The following is a 25079-nucleotide window of genomic DNA, read 5'->3' as shown; positions in this document are numbered from 1 at the left end:
TCTCGGCTCACCGCAACCTCCGCCTCCTGGGTTCAAGCAATTCTCCTGCCTCAGCCTCCCGAGTAGCTGGGACTACAGGCGTGCACCACCATGCCCAGCTAATTTTTGTATTTTTGGTAGAGACGGGGTTTCACCATGTTGACCAGGACGGTCTCGATCTCTTGACCTCGTGATCCACCCGCCTCGGCCTCCCAAAGTGCTGGGATTATAGGCGTGAGCCACCGCGCCCGGCCTCTTGGAAATCTTCTATTTTACTCTTTCTAATGAAGAAATCTCTCCTCTTCTGGGTAGGGAAGGAGCATTTGCCCAGCTACCCACAGTGGAGTAGGGGATCTGCGGCTTTGTTTCAACAGATTTTCAAAAAAAAAAAAAACGGAAAGGTTTTTTTGTTTTGTTTTGTTTTGTTTTGTTTTAGCTCTACCTGAAGTTCTGCAAGTACCTGTGCCTATTCCTGAGGCTTTTGGGAGATTCTTGGAATAAAGTGGGTTACAAGCTTAAGATTAAACTTCTCTGAATCTATTAAATCGGTTACCTTCACCCATCCCTTCTCTAGTTTCCAAATTGTTACTATAATCTTCAAGTACAGGGCCCCACCCCTTCCCACCAGTTATTAATAGGAACCCTTTATATTTTCAAAGGGAGTTTTCTTTTTAAAAAGTTGCTTTACTGTCACTTTAGTGGGGATGGGTAGAAAGTGATGGCACCTGCATCACAGGAATTTGCTATATTTACCTTGATGCTCCCTTCAATCTTTACAAATAACCTGAGAAAGATGGGTGGCAACCCCCTTTTACAGATGAGGGAAATGATTTGGGTTAATCAACTGCCCAAGATCAGCTAACTGGCAAACAGGATACAGCTGGGTTTCTGAGCCAGGATTTGATACCAGGTTTTCTAATCTCAAAGCCTCTGCAGTTTTTCCACATGCTTATAACTACATTCCATACCACATAATTTTACAGTTCCTTGTGTTGTTTGATCAATATCCCACATCCATGTAGTCTCTCAAACTGAAGCAAAAGTCAGGGGCTTTATATTTCTTTTGTATCTCTTGAAGCAATTAAAATGGTGTTGAACACATACATATCCCTTTCTTATATCTTTCAATAACCGTGTACTTGATCATAATTCTTACCACCTATACTGCAATGGCATGTTTACTTTTCTATTGATCTCACACTCATCTGGTAAGCTCTAGAGGGAAAAGACCATGTCTACTTTGTATTCATAGTGTCTGCAAATAATAAGTACCCAATACAAAGTGAGTAACAGTGTCAAGGAAGACTGGAGACAATAAGGTACTCAGTAAATATTTGCTGTATGAACAATTCAAAAACTTAAGGTTGACCTTTATTAAAATTCCACATACCAGTCAACAGCTTTGGGTGTCAAACAGCCATCTCCTGTATAACAATTTTAATAAAGTCAATGGTACAAATCAGAAAATACTAAATATGGGCCAGGCACAGTGTCTCACGCCTGTAATCCCAGTACTTTGGGAGGCCAAGGCTGGCAGATCACGAGATCAGGAGTTCGAGACCAGCCTGGCCAATATGGTGAAATGCTACCTCTACTAAAAATACAAAAATTTGCCAGGCGTGGTGGTTCGTGCCTAGAGTCCCGGCTATTCAGGAGGCTGAGGCAGGAGAATCGCTTAAACCTGGGAGGCGAAGGTTGCAGTGAGCCGAGATCGCTCCACTGACTCCAGCCTAGACAACAGAGCAAGACTCCATCTCAAAAAAAAAGAAAAAAGAAAATACTAAATATTTAGACTTGAGTTCTGAAAGTCTTGTTATTATTACAATGACAAGGGATCATCTCATATTAAAATAATGTCTGAAAGACAACTTAAATTCATGACCCATATTCTTCTGCTTTTCATTCTGGAGGGAAAATTTCAAAGTCTTCATTTGTAAAATTTTAAAACATTTTAAAAATGTCAAATAGTTTCCACTTATTCTGATTAGAGATGTCAATTCATGCTTATTTAATCTCTAAAAATTGTGGACCATTAACCCTTCATATTTGGCAACACAGTTAAAACAGTGCACCCTAAGACTTCTACTGTGGCTTTATATATCACAAACTAAAACCTTTTTTAAAAATCAAAAATCTTATGCTCTTTAAAGGAAAAAAGCAACAATAAAATCTTCCCATTTCATTTACTTTAACACTATACAATTTTTAGCTACACGACTTAATTGTTTATTTGTTTTTACTGGGGAGATAGTTCCATGAGAATATTGGATTAAGACAAATCTAATGCAAGACAGGCCGTATTATTTACTACCAATGTTATGACCTGAGGTGGCTCTCTAAGCCTCAATTTTCTCATCTATATAATGTTGGGGGGTGAAATGGTAGCAATCCCATAGGGTTTTGGTGAGAGGACAAAATGCATATAAAGTGCTTAGCACCCTGAAAGCTCAGTAACTGCTTGCTACTGAATGCACCAAGCAATAAAATATTGCATAAGCCTTACCATGTACAAGCACTACTCTAAGAACTTTATACATACTGATTTTTTCAATCCCCACAACTGTAACAAAGAAAGATATTACTATTATCTTCATTTTACAGGTAAAACTGAAGCGGAGAGTTTCACAACTTGCCTAAGGTTAGGGAGCTACTAAGAGAGTAGATTTGAATTGCAATCGGCCTGGAAGTAGAGTCTTTACCCTTAACCTGCAGTCAGCCTGGAGAAATCTCTACTCTCCTGGGTAAGGAAGGCGCATTTACCTTACTGGAGGTAGAGTCCTTACTATATTCCATCTGCTGAATTGACAAACTTTGTTAGGAAAGAAGAAAACTGAGGCGTGGGCAGTCTTGGTAATGTCAAATGGTTTGAGGTGCTAAGGAGCACCCGAATATCTCAGGTAAGAGCTAACCTTGTTCTCCCCCGCCCCGCCCCATTTAAGATGCATTGATAAGCCTTTAATAAAACTTCAAGTTTACTCTTAGCAGGTTTTACATTTGATCACATGTTCTGAAAATTCTTACTATCAGTCTCATGCACAGCGAAGTGGATTAATTAGAGGCAAGGGCGATAGGAAACTGGACACACGTCCTCAGCAAGCATAGGTGCAGCACCATATGGCTGACTCACCGGAGGTTTTTTAAAAAAAGAAAAGAACATCTTCTGATCAGTACTAAGATGTGGCCTTGCCCATTTGGGAACGGGATCCCCCCCCAAGAAAAGGGTGGCGGGAGTCCGCATGAGCCGGACGTGGGGAGCGCCTCACTCCTGATCTCACGGAGCCTGACCTCGTCCACCTCGCCTGCCTGCGACTGGCGACGCAGGTTACCTGTAGGGATTTGAATCCACCACCTCTGAGCTCATCTTCTCTATGCGGGCCCGGCCGCCCCCTCCGTCGCCGCTCCCCGCCACCCGCCGACTTCTCTCCTGGGCAAGTTCCCGCTCCAGCTCCTGGACCCGCTGCTGCAGCCGCTCTACAGACTCGGCCATGGCTGGGACTCCGGCCGCCAACGCTCCCAGCCCGGGCCTTCGCCGCCGCCTTCGCCCCACGCTGCTCGGCTGGGCCCGCGAGGGGTACGTGGGGAGGCACCTAGATGCTGCCTTCGTAACCCAAAGCCCTGGGGAAGTGCCCCCAGCGCCTCACAAACAGACACGTCTCCGCCACTCCTACGTGCCTTCCTCGGAGCCGCTTCCGGTGCGTCGCAGACATCGCTCCCCCTCAGCAAAAAACTGGCTCTTTCGGCTTCCTTCTTCGCTGGGTCGGCTAAACCCGGCTGCAGCAGGACCAGGGTGATAAGTGTCCAGAGCAGGCGGCCTGCGACGTTGCCTTTCTAACCGGGTGTTTAGGAGAAACAGGATCTCTTATTCTTGGGCTCGAAGTCCTGACGGGCCTTTTTCTGAACTGGACCCTGCAGGTCTTCCGCCTGCTGATGCATTACATTTGGGGGTGGAAGAGGCTTCTGCGTTGTTCCTTGCCCGTAACGATGACCATGGCTTTGCTTTCTTTAAAATTGATGGCTCCAACTCTGACGCTGACTGGAGAACTGAAATCCGAACATACATTGGGCTCTTCTGGCACTTGGCTAGAGCTAAGACGTCCAGATTCAGCGGACCGGCGTTGCTCAGCAACAGCGCGTAGCATGTGTGTGGTTGGCTGAAGCCAGACCCCGCCCCGGCCTCAGCCGGAGCTCTAAGGTGGCGCTGCCACAACCCTGAAGGACGTCGGCACTCGAGACCTGTGGATTCCTCGTTGCTGTGGCCTGCGGGGGCGATCATGAAGCTAGGTGCCACTGGCAAGACCGATTTGGTCGAAGTGCTGCCACAGCACAAGTTCGACCGCAAGTCTCTGGAGGCCTACCTAAACCAGCACTTGCCTGGCTTTGGGGCCGAACGTGAGGCTACGCTGACCATTGCTCAGTACAGGTATAGACGCCAGGCTTTGCCTACAGCGGAAGCAAATCTGTGCTTCGCGTTTTCCTTCCTTTGGCCCTGGGCGGGTTACTAAATTTCTCCCATACCGATTGCTTTTCCTACTGTCAGTGGACTCACCCTGCAGGCCTGAGCTGCTATTGCCGGCCTCCCTGAATTCGATGCTGTGGGGTCTTCCCAATTGGAGGGCAGTAATGGAAGCGCAATAATGTTCACCATTCCACTGTCCCAGGGAACCTTTGTTCAAGGATGGATTTATGTCCCTTGAGGATTCTCTAAGGCAATTAAGGCTAGAAACTCTGAGAAATAGATGCCTTCTCTGATCTTTTGTGGTATAACCCTTAGATATTTTTCTGAGAAGCTGGTGTAATTCCGTTTAATTGGCGATATTCCGGGAGGCTGAGTTAATGACACCAGAAGGAGGATCCGAATTCGAGTACTACTAGCTATTCCACTTAGGACGTCACAGCACCACTTTGGGCCTCAGGTTTTTTGAAGTGAGGTAATGGAACTGGGTGAGAGGATTCTGAGAGTACAGTTCCCCACCAGGAATCAGGCTTTAGTCTGATGTTTTCTGATAGACAATACATTCTTAAAACTTTATTCTAAAAATAGCATTGTTTCTAATACAGGGCTATAGAAAGAGTCCTATCATTCAGAAAACTGAATCTGTCCCTTGCTGTCTGGGAGTTTAAATATGTTATATAAACTCTCTGAGAACTAGTTTACTAAATTGTAATACCTGACTGTACTGATTAGTCTTATTAATGAAACGAAGTACAGTAATATAGGTGAAAGGGCATGAAAATTGCAATAACACAGTATAGTAGTGGCATTTTATCACTGGCATTTATATTCTTTGACTACTGATTTTGGTGAAAGTGAAAGTAGTAGTAAAGGAGATGGATCCGGGAACATTTTAGGGTATAGAATTTAAAAGTCCCACCTCCCTACAGATATTGGATGATGAACGAAAAGGTGAAATAAAGAATAGCTGAGATTTCTAGGCTAGAAGCCTCTTGCTATAACAAACTAAAACAGATCAAAGTTCAAATTCCGACTATTCTGTTTACTGTGGAATTTGGACGTGTTACCCTTTGAGCATCTAGTCCTGCTCTGGCAAAAAGGAGATAGTAACATTCAAGAAGTACATAACTGGAATATACTTAATTCTGAACCAAGCTGAATGTTAAACCATAATTGTGTTCAATAAGTGAAATTGTGGTATAAAAATTGCTTCCAGAATATTGTTTAAGCTTGGTTTAATTAATATGCATGGCACTTTGGATCCCACAGAGAACACACATTCATTTCTAGGACACATGAAAAAGTTTATAAAAATTGGAAAACATATAGGCCATGAAGGAAGTCTCAGAAATTCAAAAGAATCAATCTTTGTATTTTGAAAATGTGCTTTCTGGCCAAGTGTGGTGGCTCACACCTGTAATCCCAGCACTTTGGGAGGCTAAGGTGGCTGGATCACTTGAGGTCAGGAGTTCGAGACCAGCCTGGCCAACATGGTGAAACCCCATCCCTACTAAAGATACAAAAATTAGCTGGGCATGGTGATGCACGCCGGTAATCCCAGCTACTTGGGAGGCTGAGGCAGGAGAATCCCTTGAACTGGGAGAAGGACATTGCAGTGAGCCGAGATTGCGGCACCACATTCCAGCCTGGGCGACAGAGTGAGACTCCGTCTCAAAAAAAAAAGAAAAAGAAAAAACAATTTTTTTTAATGCCAAAAGTTTAACAGAAGACAGCTAGCATGTGTTTAGAAATTAATTGATTCATGGATTAAAGATCCAATAATCAGACAGTAAAATGCTATCAAAGTTCAGTGTACAGAAATCAACTGCATTTCTCTACTTTAGCAACAATTAAAATGCCATTTCGAAAACATACAAGAGCATCAAAATACAAATTACCTAAACAAAAGATGTCAAGACCTTTGTAAAGAAATGGTAAAACTTTTATTAGGACCTTAAAAAGAATTTTAGATATTAAGAGATGCTATGTCATTGGATAGAAATATTCAATATTGCAAACACTTTTCTTCTTATCGATCTATTGATACAAAGCAATGGCAATCAAAATCCTAATTTTTTTCTCTAATTTGAAAAAGTGCTCCTAAATTTTATGTATAAAGTGAAGGATTAAAGATAGCAGAAACATTTCTAAAGAACCCTAAGGTGGGAAATTTGAATTAAGATGGCATGATATTAGCACAGAGATAGACAAACAGACCAATGAAATAGAATGGAGAGTTCACAGAAAGACCCACATATTTATAAAAGTTTGATATGTGACAGTTTTGGCATTGAGAGTCAGCGAGGGGAATAAAGAACTTTTTGAGAAGTTATACTGGAATAATTGTTATCTGTATGAAGAAATAGAAATTAGGCTCTTTATCTTATACAGTTTCAGGTAGATAAAAGAATCGAATGTTAAAGGCAAAACTATAAATGTTTGGAAAACATGTAAGTTAGTTTTATGACTTTAGAGAAGAAAATTTTTTAAAGGCAAAAGCAGAAACCACAAAGGAAATGATTGATAAATTTTCATTAAAAGACTACTTAAAGTGAAAAGACAAAAGAAAATATTTTCAGTATATATAATGGTTAAAATATTAATATTCAGCATATAAATAACTATAATAGCTCACCCGAAAAATGGGCAAAAACTTGAAGATGCTCAACTTCATTACACTGTAGTAATAAGAGAAATGCGAATTTAAAAAAACACAATGAGAAACCATTTAACACATCCAGATTGACTTCTTTTTAAAAAATCTGGCAATAGGCTGCTCTCAGTGGCTAATAACTGCAATCCCAGAACTTTGGGAGGCAGAGGCAGGTGGATCACCTGAGGTCAAGAGCTCGAGACCAGCCTGGACAACATGGTGAAACCTCATCTCTACTAAAAATACAAAATTAACCGGGTGTGGTGGTAGGCACCTGTTATCTAGCTACTCAAGAGGCAGAGGCAGGAAAATCACTTGAACCCGGGAGGCGGAGGCTGCAGTGATCCAAGATTGTGCCCCAGCACTCCAGCCTGAGTGAGACAGAGCAAGACTCTGTCTCAACAAAAACAACAACAAAAAACTGACAATATCAAGCATTGGTCAGAATATGGGACAACAGGGACTCATATAGAAGTATGAATCAGTATATACGATTGAAACATAACTCAACATTATAAAGACGATGTTGGAGGCCAGGCATGGTGGCTCACGCCTGTAATCCCAGCACTTTGGGAGGCCAAGGCAGGTGGATCATGAGGTCAGGAGTTCAACACCAGCCTGGCCAACATAGTGAAACCCTGTCTCTACTAAAAATACAAAAATTAGCTGGACATGGTGGCGCGCGCTTGTTGTTCCAGCTACTAGGGAGGCTGAGGCAGGAGAATTGCTTGAACCCAGGAGGCAGAGGTTGCAGTGAGCCGAGATTGCACCACTGCACTCCAATGTGGGCAACAGAGCAAGACTCCATCTCAAAAAAAAAAAGAAGTTGGGAAGATACACATGCCCTATGACCTAGCAGTTCTACTCACAGATGTATACTCCTGAGACTTTTTCTTGTATTACAGTGTAAAGGGACAATCTACAAAGATGTTAATTGCACTGTTTGTAATAGCAAAAATCCAGGAAACAACACAATGTTTATAGATATAGAATGGATAAATAAATTGCAGTATATTCACATAATGGAGTACCATACAACAGGGAAAATGATTCAGCTACAGCTATACATAACACAGAATAAAAAACATGGAGAAATGAACAGTATATTGTATACAGAGATGAACTTCAAGGGAATGATAAATATAAAATTCAGAATAGTAGTTTACTCAAGGGGAGGGACATACAGGGATTCAAAGACAGGAATTTTCTCAGGGTAGTGAAAATGGTGTTTGTGGCACTACTATTCCTCATGCCTTACCAATTTTGTATATACTCTTTTTATCTGCAACATTTACTTTTTAAATTTGCAAAACTTAAATCTTACTGGAAATATAAAATATTTAGAATTAATAATAAAAGCATTATATAGCTTGATACAACAAAACTTGTGATTTGTAGCTGCGTGCCTAATATGTATCTGGCACTGTCTCAACCACTGAGGATATAACAAAAAATCTTGTCTCTCTGGAACTTCTATCCTGTTTGTAGAAGACAGACAGGAAAATCAATTTCTGAACTTTACAATGTAGAAGTTGATACGTAACATGGAGGAAAAGAGAATAGGGAATGTTTGGGTGTGGGACAGGAAGGCTTCCTTGAGAACACAGCATTCAGCAAAGACTTGAAGGAGAGTGAAGATGTGAACCATGTAAATGTCCAGAAGAAGAGTGTTCCAGACAGAGGGGACTGCTAATGCAAAGGCCCTGAAAGGGGTATGTGCCTGGTGTGCTGAGGAAACACATCCCAAATGCCTGAAGTAGTGTAAGCAAGGGCAACAGGGACCCTGTCAAGCAATAAAGAGACTGGCTTTTACTTAGAATTGAGATGGGGAGAGATTTAAAACAGGCTAGAGCAGAGGAGGGAAGTGATCTGTCTTTTTTAAAAAACAAACAAACAAAAAAAAAAAACATAATCTCTGTTTCTTGTGTTGAGAGTTGACTGAAGGGGCCAAGAGCAGAAGCAAGGACACCAATGTATTACAATGCTCTAGCAGGGAGACACTAGTGGCATTGACCAGAGTGGTCATGAAGAATAGGTGAGAAGTGGTCATAGTGTATGTATACAGTCACATGCTGCATAATGATGTTTTGGTCAATGATGGACTGCATGTATGGCAGTGGGCCCATTAGATTATAGTATTGTGTTTTTACTGTACCTTTTATAGTATTGTGTTTTTACTGTACCTTTTCTGAGTTTAAATATGTTTAGATACACAAGTGCTTATTGTGTTATAATTAATTGTCTGCACTATTCAGTACAGTCACATACTGCACAGGTTTGTAGCCTAGGAGCAGCAGGCTGTACCATAGAGCCCCGGTGTGTCCTGTCGGGTTCAAGTCAGCCTGCTTATGCTAACTCCAACCAGCTAAGAGGCTTCCCAATGAATCAGTGCCCATTAAATGCTTAGGAATTCATGGTTTCTTATGTGGCTTCCACAGAACAATCATGTAACTCTATCCAACACACACAGGCAGTAATAGAGAGAGGGGAACCACAGTAAGTAACTTGGGAGACCAGCACACGGACTGAGAAAATCACATTTGGTTTTCCTCAGAATGCTCACTGACACTGGTGGTGGGTAGCTGCTCTTTTCCCAGCAGGGCTTACTGCAGCCAAAGGAAAGAAGTCCTCAGAGTTCTCAGGGGCAGAGATTCTGCAGGCATCTCAGCCATGATTGTTTTCTCTGAGTCTTTTACGGCTCTCCACAGAAGTGTCCATGGCCATTATCTTCAGCTGACTTTTGGGTTCACTTTGGGCTTCACTTTCTTGTCTAGTGTCAGCGGTGCCTGTCCACAGCAGGTGATTATCTAATCACCTCAGTCCACCATACATATGCTTACTATTCTGAGGGATCAGTGATTTTACTGTAAGCTAAGTCACCTGTCATAAGTGACTCCACTGGATTATAAAACATTATTCCGTATCAGGCTGTACCATCTAGGATTGCATAAGTATACTCTATGTTGTTTACACAATGACAAAATCACCTAACAACATATTTCCCAAAACATATCCCTGCTATTAAGCAATGCATGGCTGTATTTTGAAGGATTGACTAACTGATTAGATGTGGATTAGGAAGGGAAGAGATGAAGATTACTTCATTTCTGTCTTTGTAACGGAAAACATGAAGTTATTAGGTGAAGCAAGAAATCAGAGACTTGGAGAGACTGATGGGGAAGCAGGAGGATTTTATTTAACATGATCACGGGCTCAGTGGAATTGCTTCCTAAGACTGAACGAGGTACCAAGAAACTGAGAGTCTTTTAAGCACCTTTGGGATACAGGATGATGAAGCAGGAAGTAAATTTACAGAACAAAGAATAAAGAACAGTTAATCAACCTGTAACATATCTTGCGATGTTACATTTGGAAATAGCATCTTGAGAAACACAGTGTATATTCCTCAGTTGTTATCTGCCTGTGACCTTGCAGCTGGGCAGCGGGAACTTTTAGATGTCTGGGAGCTTGCTAAGAATGTTAGGTAAGGTAGGTTTTACAGGGAGTTAGTTAATTTTAGACAGAGCTGAGGGTTCGGATTTATATTGCATTGAACACAACACAGTTAATTGGCTTTATTGTACAGCAATTGTAAATTATTAATTTCCCTCTTTATAGGAACTGCAATACAGGTGAAAAGCATATTTGAGGAGGAATTTGAGGAACTCAGTTTTGGAGTGTTAAGTTTCAAGATGCCTTTTAGACATCCAAGTAGATGTGTATAGTAAGCAGTTGGATATGTCTTGAGGTCAGGGCAGAGATCTGGATGAGACATATAAATTTGGGAGTCATCAACAAAAAGAAGATATTTAAAGACATGAGATCAAAGGTCTTACTTAGAAAATAGTCCACATAAAGAGGAGGTTTCAAGACTGAGTCCACGGCACCCCAATATTAAGAAGTTGGCAAATTAAGAGAACCTACAAAGGAGTCTGAGAAGAAGTAGCCAAAGAGGTGGGGGAAAACCCTGGTTTGTATTAGTGATCTTGAAAAAGTAGTATTAATGGAAAGAAGGGAATGAAAGCTTGCTTGAAATGGGTTTAAGAGGATAGGAAGAAGACATGTAAACAACTCTTGAGGAGTGTTTCTACAAAAGGAAATCGAAATGTTTTAAGTAGAGGGGGAAGTGAGGTCAAAAGAAGGCTTTTTTTTTTTTTTTTTTTTTTAAATAACAGCATGTTTGTATGCTAATGACACTAATCTAAAAGAAAGAAAATTTTGTGCAGGAGAGAGGGCTGAAAAGAAGTCCTTACGAAGGCAAGAATCTACTATGCAAGAGAAGGGATTGCCCTTAGATAGAAATGTGCATATCCTTCTCCAGACTCTGGAGGGAATACAGAATATATGGGTATTGATGATTATATGCAGTAGATACAGTAGTGTAAGCTTGTGGAAGTTCTCATTTGATTCCTCCTATTTGCTCCATGAAATCATAAACTAAGTAATTAATTAGCTGAGAATGAAGATGGAGAAGAAAGTGTTTGAGATTTGAAGAGAGAGAATTATGAAACTGCCATCCAAGAGAATGGGAGAATGAATGAGCTATGATTGCCAGATACAGTTCACTTTGAGGTTTGCCGTCATGAATTTGAAGCAAGAATAGATATTTCAGTAGATATTATTAATGCTTAGTCCAGATCCTCTTGGATTTCTTTTTAGTGTTGCTGTACATGTCCTGCCTTTGTTGGTTTTTGCTTCCAAAAAACAGCATCTGTGGCTCTTTTTTGGCAGACTACCCGTGGGCTACTGGAGCACCCTTTGCCCTTACTGCTATAGTACCTAAAATGGACCTTAACCAATAGTGATTCAGGAGTATGAAATCTTTATTATTCTTGGTTCAGAAACATATTTTAAACTCTGACATAGCAGAGTTCCCCCATTACCTTTACCCCCAACCCACACACTGGTGAGATTAGGCTAAAGCTACCCTCTAAGGGACTTTGTCTTAGATCACACCCTTGCTTGGCTTTCTCCCCTTCCATGACCTGCTTCCCCATATTTCTTATTAATTCTTTAAACATTTCCTCAATAAGTCACTTGTATACAGTTTTTCCCCATGATCTGTTTATCGATAACCTAACCCAAAACAATAATTATGACTATCTGTGTCTTTCTTCGGCTATGGCCATTTATATCATTGTAAGCAAAAAAAAAAAAAAGAATTTAACCAGGATGGGAGTTTTGCCAAACAAACACCATGAAGTGAGAAAAGGGCAAGTGAAGTGTATTGAAGGTGTATTCAAAGTAGTGGTTATATAATTTACTATCAAATTTAAGCTAGTTAAGAAAGGATGTATTAGTCTGTTCTTGTGTTGCTAATAAAGACATACCTGAAAGAAAGGTTTAATGGACTCACAGTTCCACATGGCTGGGAAAGCCTTGAAATCATGACAAAAGACGAAGGAAGAGCAAAGGGATGTCTTATATGGCGTCAGGCAAGCGAGCATGTGCGCAGGGGAACTCCCCTTTATAAAACCATCAGGTCTCATGAGACTTATTCACTATCATGAGAACAGCACAGGAAAGACCTGCCCCATTATTCAATTACTCCCTACCAGGTCTCTCCCATGACACATGGGAATTGGGAATTATGGGAGCTACAGTTCAAGATAAGATTTGAGTGGGGACACAGCCAAACCATATCATTCCACCCCTGGCCCCTCCCAAATCTCATGTCCTCTCATTTTAAAATGAATCATGCCTTCTGACAGTCCCCCAAAGTCTTCATACCTGAGACAGTCATTTCAGCATTAACTCCAAAGTCCACAGTCCCAAGTCTCATCTGAGACAAGGCAAGTCCCTTTTGCCTATGAGCCTGTAAAATTAGAAGCAAGTTAGTTACTTCCTAGATACAATGGGGATATAGACATTGGAAAAATACACTTGTTCCAAAGCAGAGAAATTGTCCAAAACAAAAGGGGCTACAGGCCCCATGCAAGTCCAAAATCCAATGGGACAGTCATTAAGCTTTAAAGTTCCAAAATTATCTCCTTTGACTCCATGTCTCACATCTAGGTCACACTGATGCAAGAGGTGGACTCCCACAGTCTTGGGTAAAGGACATGGTCCAGGGATATGATGTATAGGGCAGGATGATCAATGGATAGTAGGTCTAGGATTGATTGAAGGATTGTTGGAATTGAGATACTAGCAGGAGTAAGTGTAAAGATAGGAGGTCAGAGGTAGAAATGTTTATAAACTAGAATTATTCAGTGTTTTTACTGTTGATATTGCTAAAGCATAGGTTGTAACTCTTAGAATTAGTGGCTTACATAGTGTTAAGGAAAATATCACTGGAGGAGAAAAATTCAAGGAACTAATGGGCCTGAATATTAAAAGGGACGTTTGTATAGATTTTGAAATCAGTAATTAAGACAGTAGTGTTAATGAGAGTAATAGTGAATTATGCCAAAATCCTTAAGAAATTAGGGGAAACGATCTGAGAGCAGATGACTGCAAGAAAAAGCAGTAGAGGGAGGCAGGGTCTCATGATATGAGATTCAAGGCTGAGGGAAGAGTTTACACAGGAGGGAGAGCAAAGAGTCTGGAGGTGGCAGTGAGTTTCAGGAAGGATAGACTCCATCCAGGCTTACTAGAAAACTGAGGTGGGAAAGACATCTACCACTCAAGAAGCCTACAAAGGAAACAGGATCCTCATGGAATATTCAGGTTTTAGTTAGAGCAAGGAGGTGAAGAGTCTATTCAGAGAAGATATTGAAGCTGTATGGGATTGTGAAAGACTATGAGTTCCAGGGGCACAGTGGAAGGATATCAGGAGTTGAGGGGGTGGAGAAGACGTGGGAGAAAATAGGGAACATGCAGAGTCTTATGGTAATTATAATGCAGTAGACAAGTATAAATGGGAATTCAGGACTTCTGGTATTGATATAAAGAGAGTTAAAGAACACAATGAAACCAGTTCCAGGAGTCTCAAGCAGCAGTGCTGTCAGTGATAGGAAATGGGAAGTGGTAGGTATGTATTGGGGCTGGAGAGGGACAGTCTTATACTAGGTTAAGTAGTGTGGACTCACTGTTTTTCTTTTTGTTAATGTCAATTTTAAAAGGCTTTCTCCTCTATCGTGAATTGCAGTTTCTACCTATTATCATATGAATAAAATACAATGGTATTCCCTTACCTTGTGTATATTCAGGTATTCAAAATGTCTATTAGTATATGAAATAGCAGCTCAAATATTATTATTTTTAAACTGCCACTAAACTGACTTCCTACACATCAGAGTCCTTCAGATTTCATGTTCATGTTCAAACTTCATGTTGTGTTTTGGTTGGCTTAGTCAGTTTCTGTAGTCATGGTTCCAGAATATGCACCTCTAAGGATGAGCAACCACTTCTAGGGAAGTCCCCAGCAAAGCACCTAGCATGGTGCTAGCTCTGGTACACTGTGATAATGGCAGGGTTTGGACCCTCTCCAGCTCTTTTGGCTGATGTTAAATTCTTCATTCTCAGTAATGAGATTCTTGACCAGTTATTTGATGACTCCATTGTACTTGTCAAGAGTCTTCTGTTTGACTTCACCTTTGATTCTGCTTTGCCATCTCTTATTTTCTACTGTGGCTTATTGAATACATAGGATCTGACCAACTTCTTATGCAAAATTGTCTCTCTGTTTCTCATCTTCCAGCTTTGTACTTTTATACCTCTTGCACCATATGCTCAATGTTTCTATGTGCAAATACTGGGTCATATGTCTTTTAATCTTCTTTTTTCCTGATCTCTTATCAACAGCAAACATTTTTGAGATGCTGTTGGCATCAATACAAAAAGTTATGTAAATCTGTGGAAATCCTGTGAGTTCAAATTTGCCAGGCTGATTGTTATCCTTCATCATTGCTTACTCAATTTCATCAATCTTAATGAGCAAACCAAACTGGTTGTCAGAGTACATAGTTGGTGAAGGTCTGACTCTGCTTAGTATGAGTGGTTGTATTAAACACGCTTGATCAGATTAGTCATTATTTTACCAGTGGCTTCAATACCAAAGGCAAAGGAGTAAAATTAAAAAGCAGCAAATCCTGAATATTTTCAAATCTCTGGACAAGGGAGGAGATGGCTTCCTAGATAGCCACAAAGATAACTGACTCCCTTATCAGGGCCAATGCTTTTTTATTTTTATTTTTTTCAGTTCCTTTCCGTTGAAAAATTTCTGAAGGAATTTCTGAGTTTCTAAAGCTTAGAGAGGCAGGTAGACGCTCCCTCTAGGATGATGCCGTGAGTCTGAGACTTGTCAACGGTGATATAAATAAAGGGTTAAAAAAACTTTTCTCCTGCTCTATGGATAAATTTATTTAATTTTCTAGCTCTATAATTCTGAAAACTTGGTAAAGTGGCATATCAGCTGTGTTTCCAGGCAACATTGCTATGGTAAAAATAACATCAATTAATAAACTACATCTGAACTGGAAGGTCTATAAATGAACTGTAAGTATCTAGTGGAGAGGCATAGCTTTGGGCTTCCCTAAGTGTAGAGAGTTCTTTCAACTAGTCATGTCCTTTGCTAGGGCCCTGGAAGCTGGTGCCAAAGGACTGCTACTATAGATAATGGCTCCTGTAGGGCATGAGATTTTACTATGATCTAAATGTTTGTGTCCCTCCAAAATTCATATGTTGAAAATCCTTACTCCCAAGGTAATGTTATTAAGAGGTGGGGTCTTTGGGAGATGATTGGATCATAAGTACAGTGACCTCAAGAATGGGACCAGTGTTATAAAGGAGACTCTGAAGAACTGCCTTGGTTCTTCCACCATGTGAGGAAAGAGCAAGAAGGCACCATCTCTAAGAAAGTGGGTCCTCACCAGACACTGAATCTGCTGGCGCCTTGATTTTGGACTTTCCAGGCTCCAAAAATGTGAGAAATAAATTTCTATTGTTTATAAGCCACCCAGTCTATGGTATTTTATAATAGCAGCCTGAATAGACAAAGACATCTAAATCAAGGTGGCACCTATACTCGCCCATTTTCTGATCTCATTCCCTTGCACCTGAGCTGTCACTGGGGGACACTGGGTGGGGAGGATAGGGACATAGAGTAAACCTTAGACTGCTGCAAGGAGTCTGCTGAAGAAACTCATCTGATGCTGCCATGCCACGTCCTGTTGTTCCTGCCTGTGTATGCTTCTAAGTGAATCAGTGCTATGGATGGCTTAGTAGGGTCTCATGAGATTATGTTTAAAGTCTTCTCTAACCAACTAAGTGTCCATGGCTACACTTATATGCAAAGATTTTCTGTTTGTCAGTGGAGGTTGGACACATCAAAAGTACCATCTCTTAGGTTATAGATCAACACATTTCTCTCGGCACCAAATATCTTGTCCAAGAACTAACCAATATTATGACTATTAGCTCAGTGATGATTCTTACATTGAGACCATCAACGGTTGCAGGCTATTTGGAGGCCTGATGCTTGGAGTGGTTAAATTTAGTGAGTACTGTACTGACAGTGTTGACAGTAATCCTGCCCACACAGATGGGCTTCTGCAATTTTTTTTATCTTTGTTATAACCACTTTAGATACTTCCTCAAAATAGAAACTTTTAATTGTTTTTGTTTGTTTTTGAGAAATTAATATAATGTAAAATTTTTAAATTTAACAGTTTTAAAGTGTACAAGTCAGTTGATTTCCATATATTCACAACATTATACAACCATCACCACTATCTAATTCTAGAACATATTCATCACCCCAAAAGAAACTTGTATCTCCCAATTTTTCTGCCCTCTATCCCTGGCTGCCACTAATCTACTTTCTGTCACTATGGATTTGCCTATTCTGGACATTTCATAGACATGGAATCACATAATATGTATGTAGTCTTGTGACTAGCTTCTTTCACTTAACATAATATTTTCAAGATTCATCCTTGTTGTAGCATGGATCAGCATTTTATTCCTTTTTATTGCCAAACAATATTCCATTGTATAGATAGCCCACATTTTGTTTATCCTTTTGCCTGCAGACAGACAGACATTTGAGCTGTTTCTTTTTTTTTTTTTTTTCTTTCTTTTGATCTTTTTCTGATTTTGGGCTGTTGTGAATTGTACTGCTGTGAATATTCATGTGCAAGTTTTTGTATTAATTTTGTGTGTTCAGTTCTCTTGGATATATATGTGGAAGCAGACTTGCTGGGTCACTCTATGTTCAACAAGAAGCTTTTAGTTTTTCCTTTATATTTAATTTGAGTCATTTAGTATCATGAAAGACCAGTACTTTATATGTGACTAGAGAACTGCCTCATCAAAAATGCATCCAATCAGATGTTTGGCATTTAAAAAAAATGTGTTTGTAAGATTCGTTGCAATTGACTGTTTGCAGCATCAAATATAAATTGTTCTGTATCAATAAAGACAGCATAGCATGTGGTGGTCCTAATTCCTGACCACTGGCGATTAGCTCCACCTTCCTGTGGTAAAAGGCACCCACACAGGATTAGATGGTACCAAAACCAGCGCTCTTTGATATGATTTCCAAGAAAGATGAGTTTGACTTATAGAAGACATAGACACTGGAGCCGCTGCCACACTCAATCTAGGCTCACGCTTGTGTTTTCCTGATGAAGATTGGAGTCCTGGGAAGAAATTTCAAAGATTTTTTTTTTCTACTTTCTCCTATTACCTGTTACCTTAAGGATTGATTCTTCTGTTTATTTCATTTAGATCTCTCCTTTATACAGCTGGATTCTTCAAAAGTTGGGTGATTCTTAAATGCCCATATTATAAGTGAAGGTATAGACTGAATAGTTTTGGTAGCTGAAGTGTTTATCCTTAGTCTAGGTGAGAATTTCTGTTCATCTGGCAGGGAAAGTCAATGCCCTGGTGTCTGTGAATTAGCTGGGCCAGCATTGCACTTCCCTGGACCATATGCTTACTGTGGGACCTCACTTCTCAGAACTCCCATTGTAGAGAGCTGAATTCATGCACTAGACTTGGTGACATCTATGGGGGTTATCTCTCTAAAGGCAGATGAGGGGGAATTAACCCAGCTGTTCCTGCATCCTTTAATTCATGTTCTGACTGATCACTTACAATCTCTTCTCAGATTCTTTATTTACTTACATCAGTCATTGTTCTACAGGTTCTCCTGATAAAACTTATGATTTGCAGTCAGGAAGTGGGGTCCTCTTTTCTATCTGTGTGGGTCAGACTCTTCAGCTGCCAGTATGTTGCCATCTGCTTTAATATCATCTAGAAATTCATGTTGTGAGCTGCTGATAGCACCTCTCTTGATTTTCCAGCACTGGGATGAATTTATTTTCATTTGTTTCTTCTGACATTTCAGTAGGATTTGGGGATGAAGGAAAATATATCTTTGTAATTGACCTTTTCTTTACTTTTATCCAGATCAGGACAGTCCAATCCAACCTTTTATCTCCAGAAGGGCTTTCAAGCATATGTGCTCAGGAAAAAACCACCAGGTTCACTTCTTCCTAAAGCACATAAGGTATAGTATACAAATATAATGATAAATTCTTTGGTGACAAATAAATGTTTTGAATACACACAAAGCCAATATACTTTTAAAAAGCATCTTATGATTGCCAAATAACATAAAATGTATTTTATTTTTAATGAAAATTTCCCTTAAATTATATCTTGTCTTAAGAAAGGATTTGAGGTTAAAATGTAAGCCTATCTTTAGGCTATTAATCTTGAACAATACCCACTTCTTTTGTGTATTTGATTGTCCTCTACACTGTTGGCTAGAAGTAAAATCAGCCAATGAATATTTTCAGTGCTACTCATCTATAGATATTTTGGTTTTGTTATATATTTAAATTATAATACATAATGATATCTACTCAGAATTATTTTAATATATTTGCTATGACAATCCTCTAATCTTTTGGTGATAAAAAGATTTGAATAAATATTTTACAGTACCCTCTAAATATTAGACAGTGAGAATTATAAAAGATTTTTGTTAAAAACTAAGTTTTTCTGTCTTCAGAAAACATTATTATCTATAGATTTCCAGAGAACAGAAGGGGACAGAAATCCAAGTACTGGAGAACATTAAAAGCACTGTGCATATTTAGGATATGACTGTAATCATGTACAGCAGGTGATTCCCAGGCCCAACTCACTGGGGAAGGACAGTTGTGGGGTAGACTTAATATCACAGTATTAAAAAATGTAGATTCTATAGAACTTTCTTGGTCCCATATCATATTCCCAGAAACATGAAGGAACTTGGATGCTTAAGATTAAAAAAAGTTGGGTAACTTTTATTAAATCTCAGTTTGGCATGGCTGAAGGAGAATCCCTACCCATGCCCCAGTAAACAGCTTTATTTGTCTCTTTTCTTGAAAACATCCCACCTGAACACATCAGAACAGGGCATAATGCTCTCAGCCCAAGTACAAGGATCTGGAGTACTTTGTTTCAACTCCCTTCATTTTTCTCAACACTGCACTGAAAAAAGCAATGCTCCTCCTATATGATCCTCTTTTTGCTTGTGTAACCCTCTTGCCCTCTCCCCGTTTTCCACCTCTCCCTCATCTCCCAACACCAGAGAAGTTACAAACACTTTTTTTCCACAGCCCCTGATACCACTGGCTTCTCTCACCTTGGACATGGGTTTCGTTAGTTTCCTGTTCCAGTTACTGCTGTAGCAGCTGCTTTACTTCCTGATATCAAAATGAACTGCATAGTTTCCCCTCCTTAGAATGGTCAGTCACCATTGTCTGAATCTGAGGCCAGGTGACTACATGCAGATGAGCCGTCCTTACTTCGCGTGCATCAACAGCTCTGCCCTTGGGTCCTGAGTGATAGGCCTGTGCATCTGTCCTAATTAAGGAAACCATTTTCTTCCTACTATCTTATTTGGGCTCCAGTTTGCCTCCAGCTGCCTACTTTCCTGGTAGTTATCTTGAGCTCCACAGCAGTCCTGAGTGCCAGGAAAGATCCCCATGTCCCTGCCCTGGAAACACATGCCTCCCATGCTCTGCAGAAGGGGAACGTACTTTTCCTTCCACCACCACCCACCTCTCACCCCCAGCTCTCTGTAGCTGACTACAGTAGAGTGCTAGAATAGAGACTTACGTGAGCTTCCTTGGAAGACCTGAAAAAACAACCAGCCCACCAGGGAACTGCTGAGGACAAAAGGTTGTTTTATGATAAAATATGTGAAATATTGTAAACATTAACTATTGCCTTGGCATTATCAGAGCCAGTATTAAGTCTCATGCAGGTGCTCATCTTCTTATCCTAATTAAATTACATTTTTTAGCAGTAGTCTAATTTGTAATCATGATTATACCAAGACCACTATTAGGAAAATTATTACTATTATCCTCTGGGTTATTTGTTGATACTGTTTTACAGTTCTCTAGCCTTAAGTTTAGCTCATGAGTAGGTATTAAATTTAAATAAAATTAAATCAATTTCTCTGATTTTTAATGATTCATCATCCTATTTAGATTGATAGAGAATTTATGGTCCAGAAAGCCTTGTTTTCAGTTGGATTCCCCGTTCCCAAGCCTATACTGTACTGCAATGATACGTCTGTCATTGGAACAGAATTTTACATAATGGAACATGTGCAGGTAAATTAACACTTAATCTTATTTTGTTGTTGCTTTTACTTTTAATTATGAAGTTAGGATGTTTTATTACATGAAGTTTTATTATGATGCTAATAAATGATATAATTTGTTATTTAACATTTTAGGTAATTAGATTGCTTTGCAAAGGCTTAAAATTTTGTTCAAATATGAGCACTTACAAAGGGAGGGATATAATAGACAAGAAACAAATTTAGTAATTAAGAGATATTGACTTTTTCTTAAATTTGCCTCTAGGTGTCAGTAAAGATCTATATGTAATGGCAATAACCAACTTGTCCATAAGGTAGCAGGGAAAACCCATCTTCACATAGTTTAAGCCATTAAGAACAATAAATTCAAAATGTGTTTTAAATTTTTTCTTTAAAATAGTTGATAGTAGTTTTGATGTTTATAGTCATCTTGGCATATCCTTGTATTTTCCCTTTGGCACATATACTCTAATATTAAATATATTTCACAAATGAATGTTTTTCTAGTAGATTCTGCAAAGTATTGGTTGCACACATTTAAATAATCTGTTGTAATCACTTCCATAGGGTCGAATCTTTCGTGATTTAACAATTCCTGAAGTTAGCCCAGCAGAACGTTCAGCCTTGTATGTGGCCATGGTAGAAACACTGGCTCGGTTACATTCCTTGAGTATACAGTCATTGCAGCTGGAAGGATATGGTATAGGTGCTGGGTACTGCAAAAGACAGGTAATACATCCACATAAATTCCTATCTTTTTCAAGTTCTTGTAAATAATATATTTATTAGTCAACATAAAAACCTATTATTGTATAATTTTCTGAAACTTTTAGCTATGACTTTTAACATTATCCTTCAGAATAACTTGTTTTTAGCATAAAATTATCTTATATTTTTAGATTGGGCTTTGTTCAGCAAAATCTTCTGTTTTAGACTCTTCACCTAATTTTCCAATACTTTTAACTGTACAGTTTTTTCTTTCTAAGTTGGACTAGCAGACATTTATTAAGCTTGACTGCATGTTTAATATCTGCTGAGTACTGTGTTAAATATCAAGAAAAATATAGAATAGGTTCCTCCCATAAGAACTTGTCATTTTGGAGAGACCTGTGTATGCATGTCATACATGAAACCTGAAAAAGGTATAAAAGAGTATAAAATCTAGTAGTAAGTTGTTTGATACTCATCATGAGAGCTGTGTCATTCAAAAGTTGGAAGTTGGGATGCCCTTGCTTATATAAAGTTTTCTGGGAGAGAGATCTCATGAGTATTTATGGAAAGATAAAATTTAAAGTGATGGGGATCATTTTAAATTAAAGGAAAGCAATACTAGAAATACATGGAGCTGCTTTCCTTTGTAAGCATATCATTTTATGGGGATTAGGAAAGAGAAAATGGACCTAAAGTTTAGAGAGTCCTCACTATATGCTAAGTCCTACATGGCAGGGTGAGTTGTCAACCTCTCTTTTTTGATCTTTACAACAACCCTAAGATATAGGTATTATTACTCCCACTTTGCAAATAAAGAAAGGGAGGCTTGCATCAATCAAGTAATACACAAGTAAGTGGCTTAGATAGAATTTAAACCCAAGTCAATATGACTGGGTAAGACAAAGTAAAGATCTTTGCTCTATTGCGCGAAATTGAGCAAAGTTACCTTGAGAAATGGAGATAAAAAAGCAAATAAACAATATGGCCCCACTTGTTAGAGGGCTTTAAGAATAGGTTGATTTGTTTGCATTCGTTTCTAAGAACAATAGAAGATCTTTATACTACTTATACCTGTAATATATCTTAAAAATTCTATGGGTAATAAGAAAGAATATTAAAATGAAAAGTAGGCTGGGCACAGTGGCTCACACCTGTAATCCCAGCCCTTTGGGAGGCCGAGGCAGTGGGATCACAAGGTCAGGAGTTTGAGACCAACCTGACCAACATGGTAAAACCCAGTCTCTACTAAAAATACAAAAACTAGATGGGTGTTGTGGTGTGTGCCTATAATCCCAGCTACTCAGAAGGCTGAAACAGGACAATTGCTTGAACCCAAGAAGCGGAGGTTGCAGTGAGCCAAGATTGCGCCACTGCACTCCAGCCTGGGGGACAGAGCAAGACTCCGTCTCAAAAAGAAAAAGAAGAAAAGTAAATATCTTTCTTTTTTCTTCTAGTTCCCATATTCCCTTTTTCAGGGCTTACTTCTAGTGACCCTTTCCAGAAATTATCTATGGCTATTTATTTGTGTGTGTGTGTGTGTGTGTGTGTGTGTGTGTGTGTGTGTGTGCGTGCGCGTGCGCATGCGTGCGTGAGAGAGAGAGAGAGAGAGAGAGAGAGAGAGTGTATGTGTTTGTATGCATTCTTTTTTTTTTCTTCTACAAAATAGTTGCTGAATAAAGACTAGAACCGACATCTCTTGATGCCTAGGCCAGTATTTTTTTTTTCCTGATAAAAAGCTAGGTAAGGAAAATGAAACTACATGGAAAAGAAACTTAAATGTTTAAGGTTTAGGCTGATTTGACTGTTTTAGGCTGACATGTGTATCACCAGCATGGGCCTTGAGTATTAAGGAGTAAAACAGCACTTGAATTTTGTTTTAATTTTAGAATTGCTAGATCTTACATTCTACTTTCAGCTTTACCATTTTTCTTATTTATATGTCTTTAGGTATCAACCTGGACAAAGCAATATCAAGCTACAGCTCATCAGGACATCCCTGCCATGCAACAGCTATCCGAGTGGCTAATGAAGAACTTGCCGGATAATGACAATGAAGAGAATTTGGTTCATGGAGATTTCAGACTAGATAACACCGTTTTTCACCCTAAAGAGGTACAGTTAGCCATGTTTACAATTAATCGAGCAGGTCTGTTCTGTGACACAGCACTAAGTAAATGTCCCCCCACTCCAGAGCACTGAAGGAGCCCAACCCACTCCCTCTTCCCCTATAGCTCAGAACTGTCTTCATCACTCAAAATTTTTAGAAAGGAGTCCTGTAGATTTTCTAGCATAGGTTAGCTGCCTACTTTTGAGACTGGTTCTAATCCCAAGTGATATCTGGTTTACTGCTTAAAAAGGATTTGGGAATTCTACCTGCGTGTTGCTGTCTTCTTCAAAGAAGTTTTTCATCTACTAGTTAAAATATTTAGCTTATCCATGCTCTTGCTTTTTTTTTCCTGGTTCATTTATACTTCTTTGTGGTTTTTAGTCCTATCTCATGAAGAATGTATTATTTATTTATTATAAGTTCAGAGAATAGAAAATTTCAAAAGCTTCTTGAGGCTTCAAAATAATTACATGAGATTAATATAACCTTGCTCTGTATAAATGTGCACATTGTACTCTTTATAAGAGTATAAATAAATGAAAGCTGTAACCCTCCACTGAGCACCTATAGTGAGGCCTTGGATTACAGTATACTGGGAATGAAGAAACTTTCTCAGTTATCCTCTGATTAACCATATGCTTTTAGGCATGCCATTTGGCGCTTAGTATTCCTACATGCATGAGAAAGATTTGCAGTTCCATGAATCCTGCTTCTGAGAGGAGGATTTATTCTGGGTTTATGCATTTTATTAGAATGCTAAGATGTTTTAGGGCAGGAAGAGCTGCTCTAAATTCATGTGCTAAACTTCCAGGTTTTGTGTTTCTTTCTTACTGGAAAAGATGGTGGAAAATACCATTATACATTGCATTATTGTCATAACTCAAAATAGTATATATCAATTGAAAATCCAAAAAGAATATAAACACATGTAAGCATGTTTACCAGCAGGAGAAAAACATTTTATAGAAAAGTCAATTTGGATATTAAAATTATGTGAATGTAATTATATATGTATATGCTTTCATGTGTAACCTTTTGCTAAGGACACTGATGAATTCTGAATTCTAACCTTGTTAATTACTCTTAGAAAAATTAAATATGCTAATTTATTACATAGAAAATTATAAAAACATATGCCTTAAAACATAGCAGGATCTGACCCGTATTTGATCTGTGTCATGTGATTAATATTTTAGGAACCTATCCTTGAATAAGTCAGAGTTCTCCATATGTTCTGTATCTATAGTACTTTCCTAATCTTAAGCAAGTAAGAAAAAAATTCAGACCTAGATCTTCTAATGGATTATATATTTTCTACTGAGATGTTTAAATTTGGGATTAGTCATAATATGCTGAAAATAATGGTAAACTTCAATAAGTACCAAGTTGTTGTTTTCCTTTTACATTTAATCTCATATTTAAAACCTATTTCTTATAGGACTAAAGTTGTCAAACAGGTATCATTTTCCTTCAGACAAACAGGATAGTCAATAGTTTGGGAGACTTTTTTTTTTTTAATGAAACAACTGATAAAGGCATAGCTTTTAGTTATTTATTTGCAATACTAATTTGTTAACACATATCATTATCTTTTAATGTTCTTTTTTTTTTTTTTTTTTTTTTTTTT

General features: G+C 39.0%; 2 protein-coding genes across 3 annotated transcripts in view; one reads left to right on the top strand and one right to left on the bottom strand.

Annotated features, from left to right (window-relative positions):
• UBA5 (ubiquitin like modifier activating enzyme 5) overlaps window positions 1–3698 on the bottom strand; it is an 18950-nt gene extending 15252 nt beyond the window's left edge. Inside the window, exon 1 of the mRNA XM_017505701.2 lies at window positions 3306–3698. Coding sequence (XP_017361190.1) covers window positions 3306–3466 — 161 coding nt within the window. The 5' untranslated portion in view covers window positions 3467–3698. The remainder of the gene's footprint in view (window positions 1–3305) is intronic.
• Window positions 3690–25079, top strand: part of ACAD11 (acyl-CoA dehydrogenase family member 11) — a 102341-nt gene continuing 80951 nt past the window's right edge. Inside the window, exons 1-5 of one of the 2 annotated variants that reach the window (XM_017505700.2) lie at window positions 3690–4399; window positions 18441–18540; window positions 20519–20644; window positions 21202–21363; window positions 23293–23457. In XM_017505700.2, coding sequence (XP_017361189.1) covers window positions 4251–4399; window positions 18441–18540; window positions 20519–20644; window positions 21202–21363; window positions 23293–23457 — 702 coding nt within the window. In that variant the 5' untranslated portion in view covers window positions 3690–4250. Of the gene's footprint in view, window positions 4400–4490; window positions 4908–18440; window positions 18541–20518; window positions 20645–21201; window positions 21364–23292; window positions 23458–25079 lie in introns of those variants that run through there. The other variant, XM_037730346.1, reaches the window with a different exon arrangement.

The sequence above is a fragment of the Cebus imitator genome, unplaced genomic scaffold (assembly GCF_001604975.1).
Source record: "Cebus imitator isolate Cc_AM_T3 unplaced genomic scaffold, Cebus_imitator-1.0 Scaffold340, whole genome shotgun sequence".
NCBI classification, from domain to species: domain Eukaryota; kingdom Metazoa; phylum Chordata; class Mammalia; order Primates; family Cebidae; genus Cebus; species Cebus imitator.
This window is presented reverse-complemented; position numbering and strand designations above follow the sequence as displayed.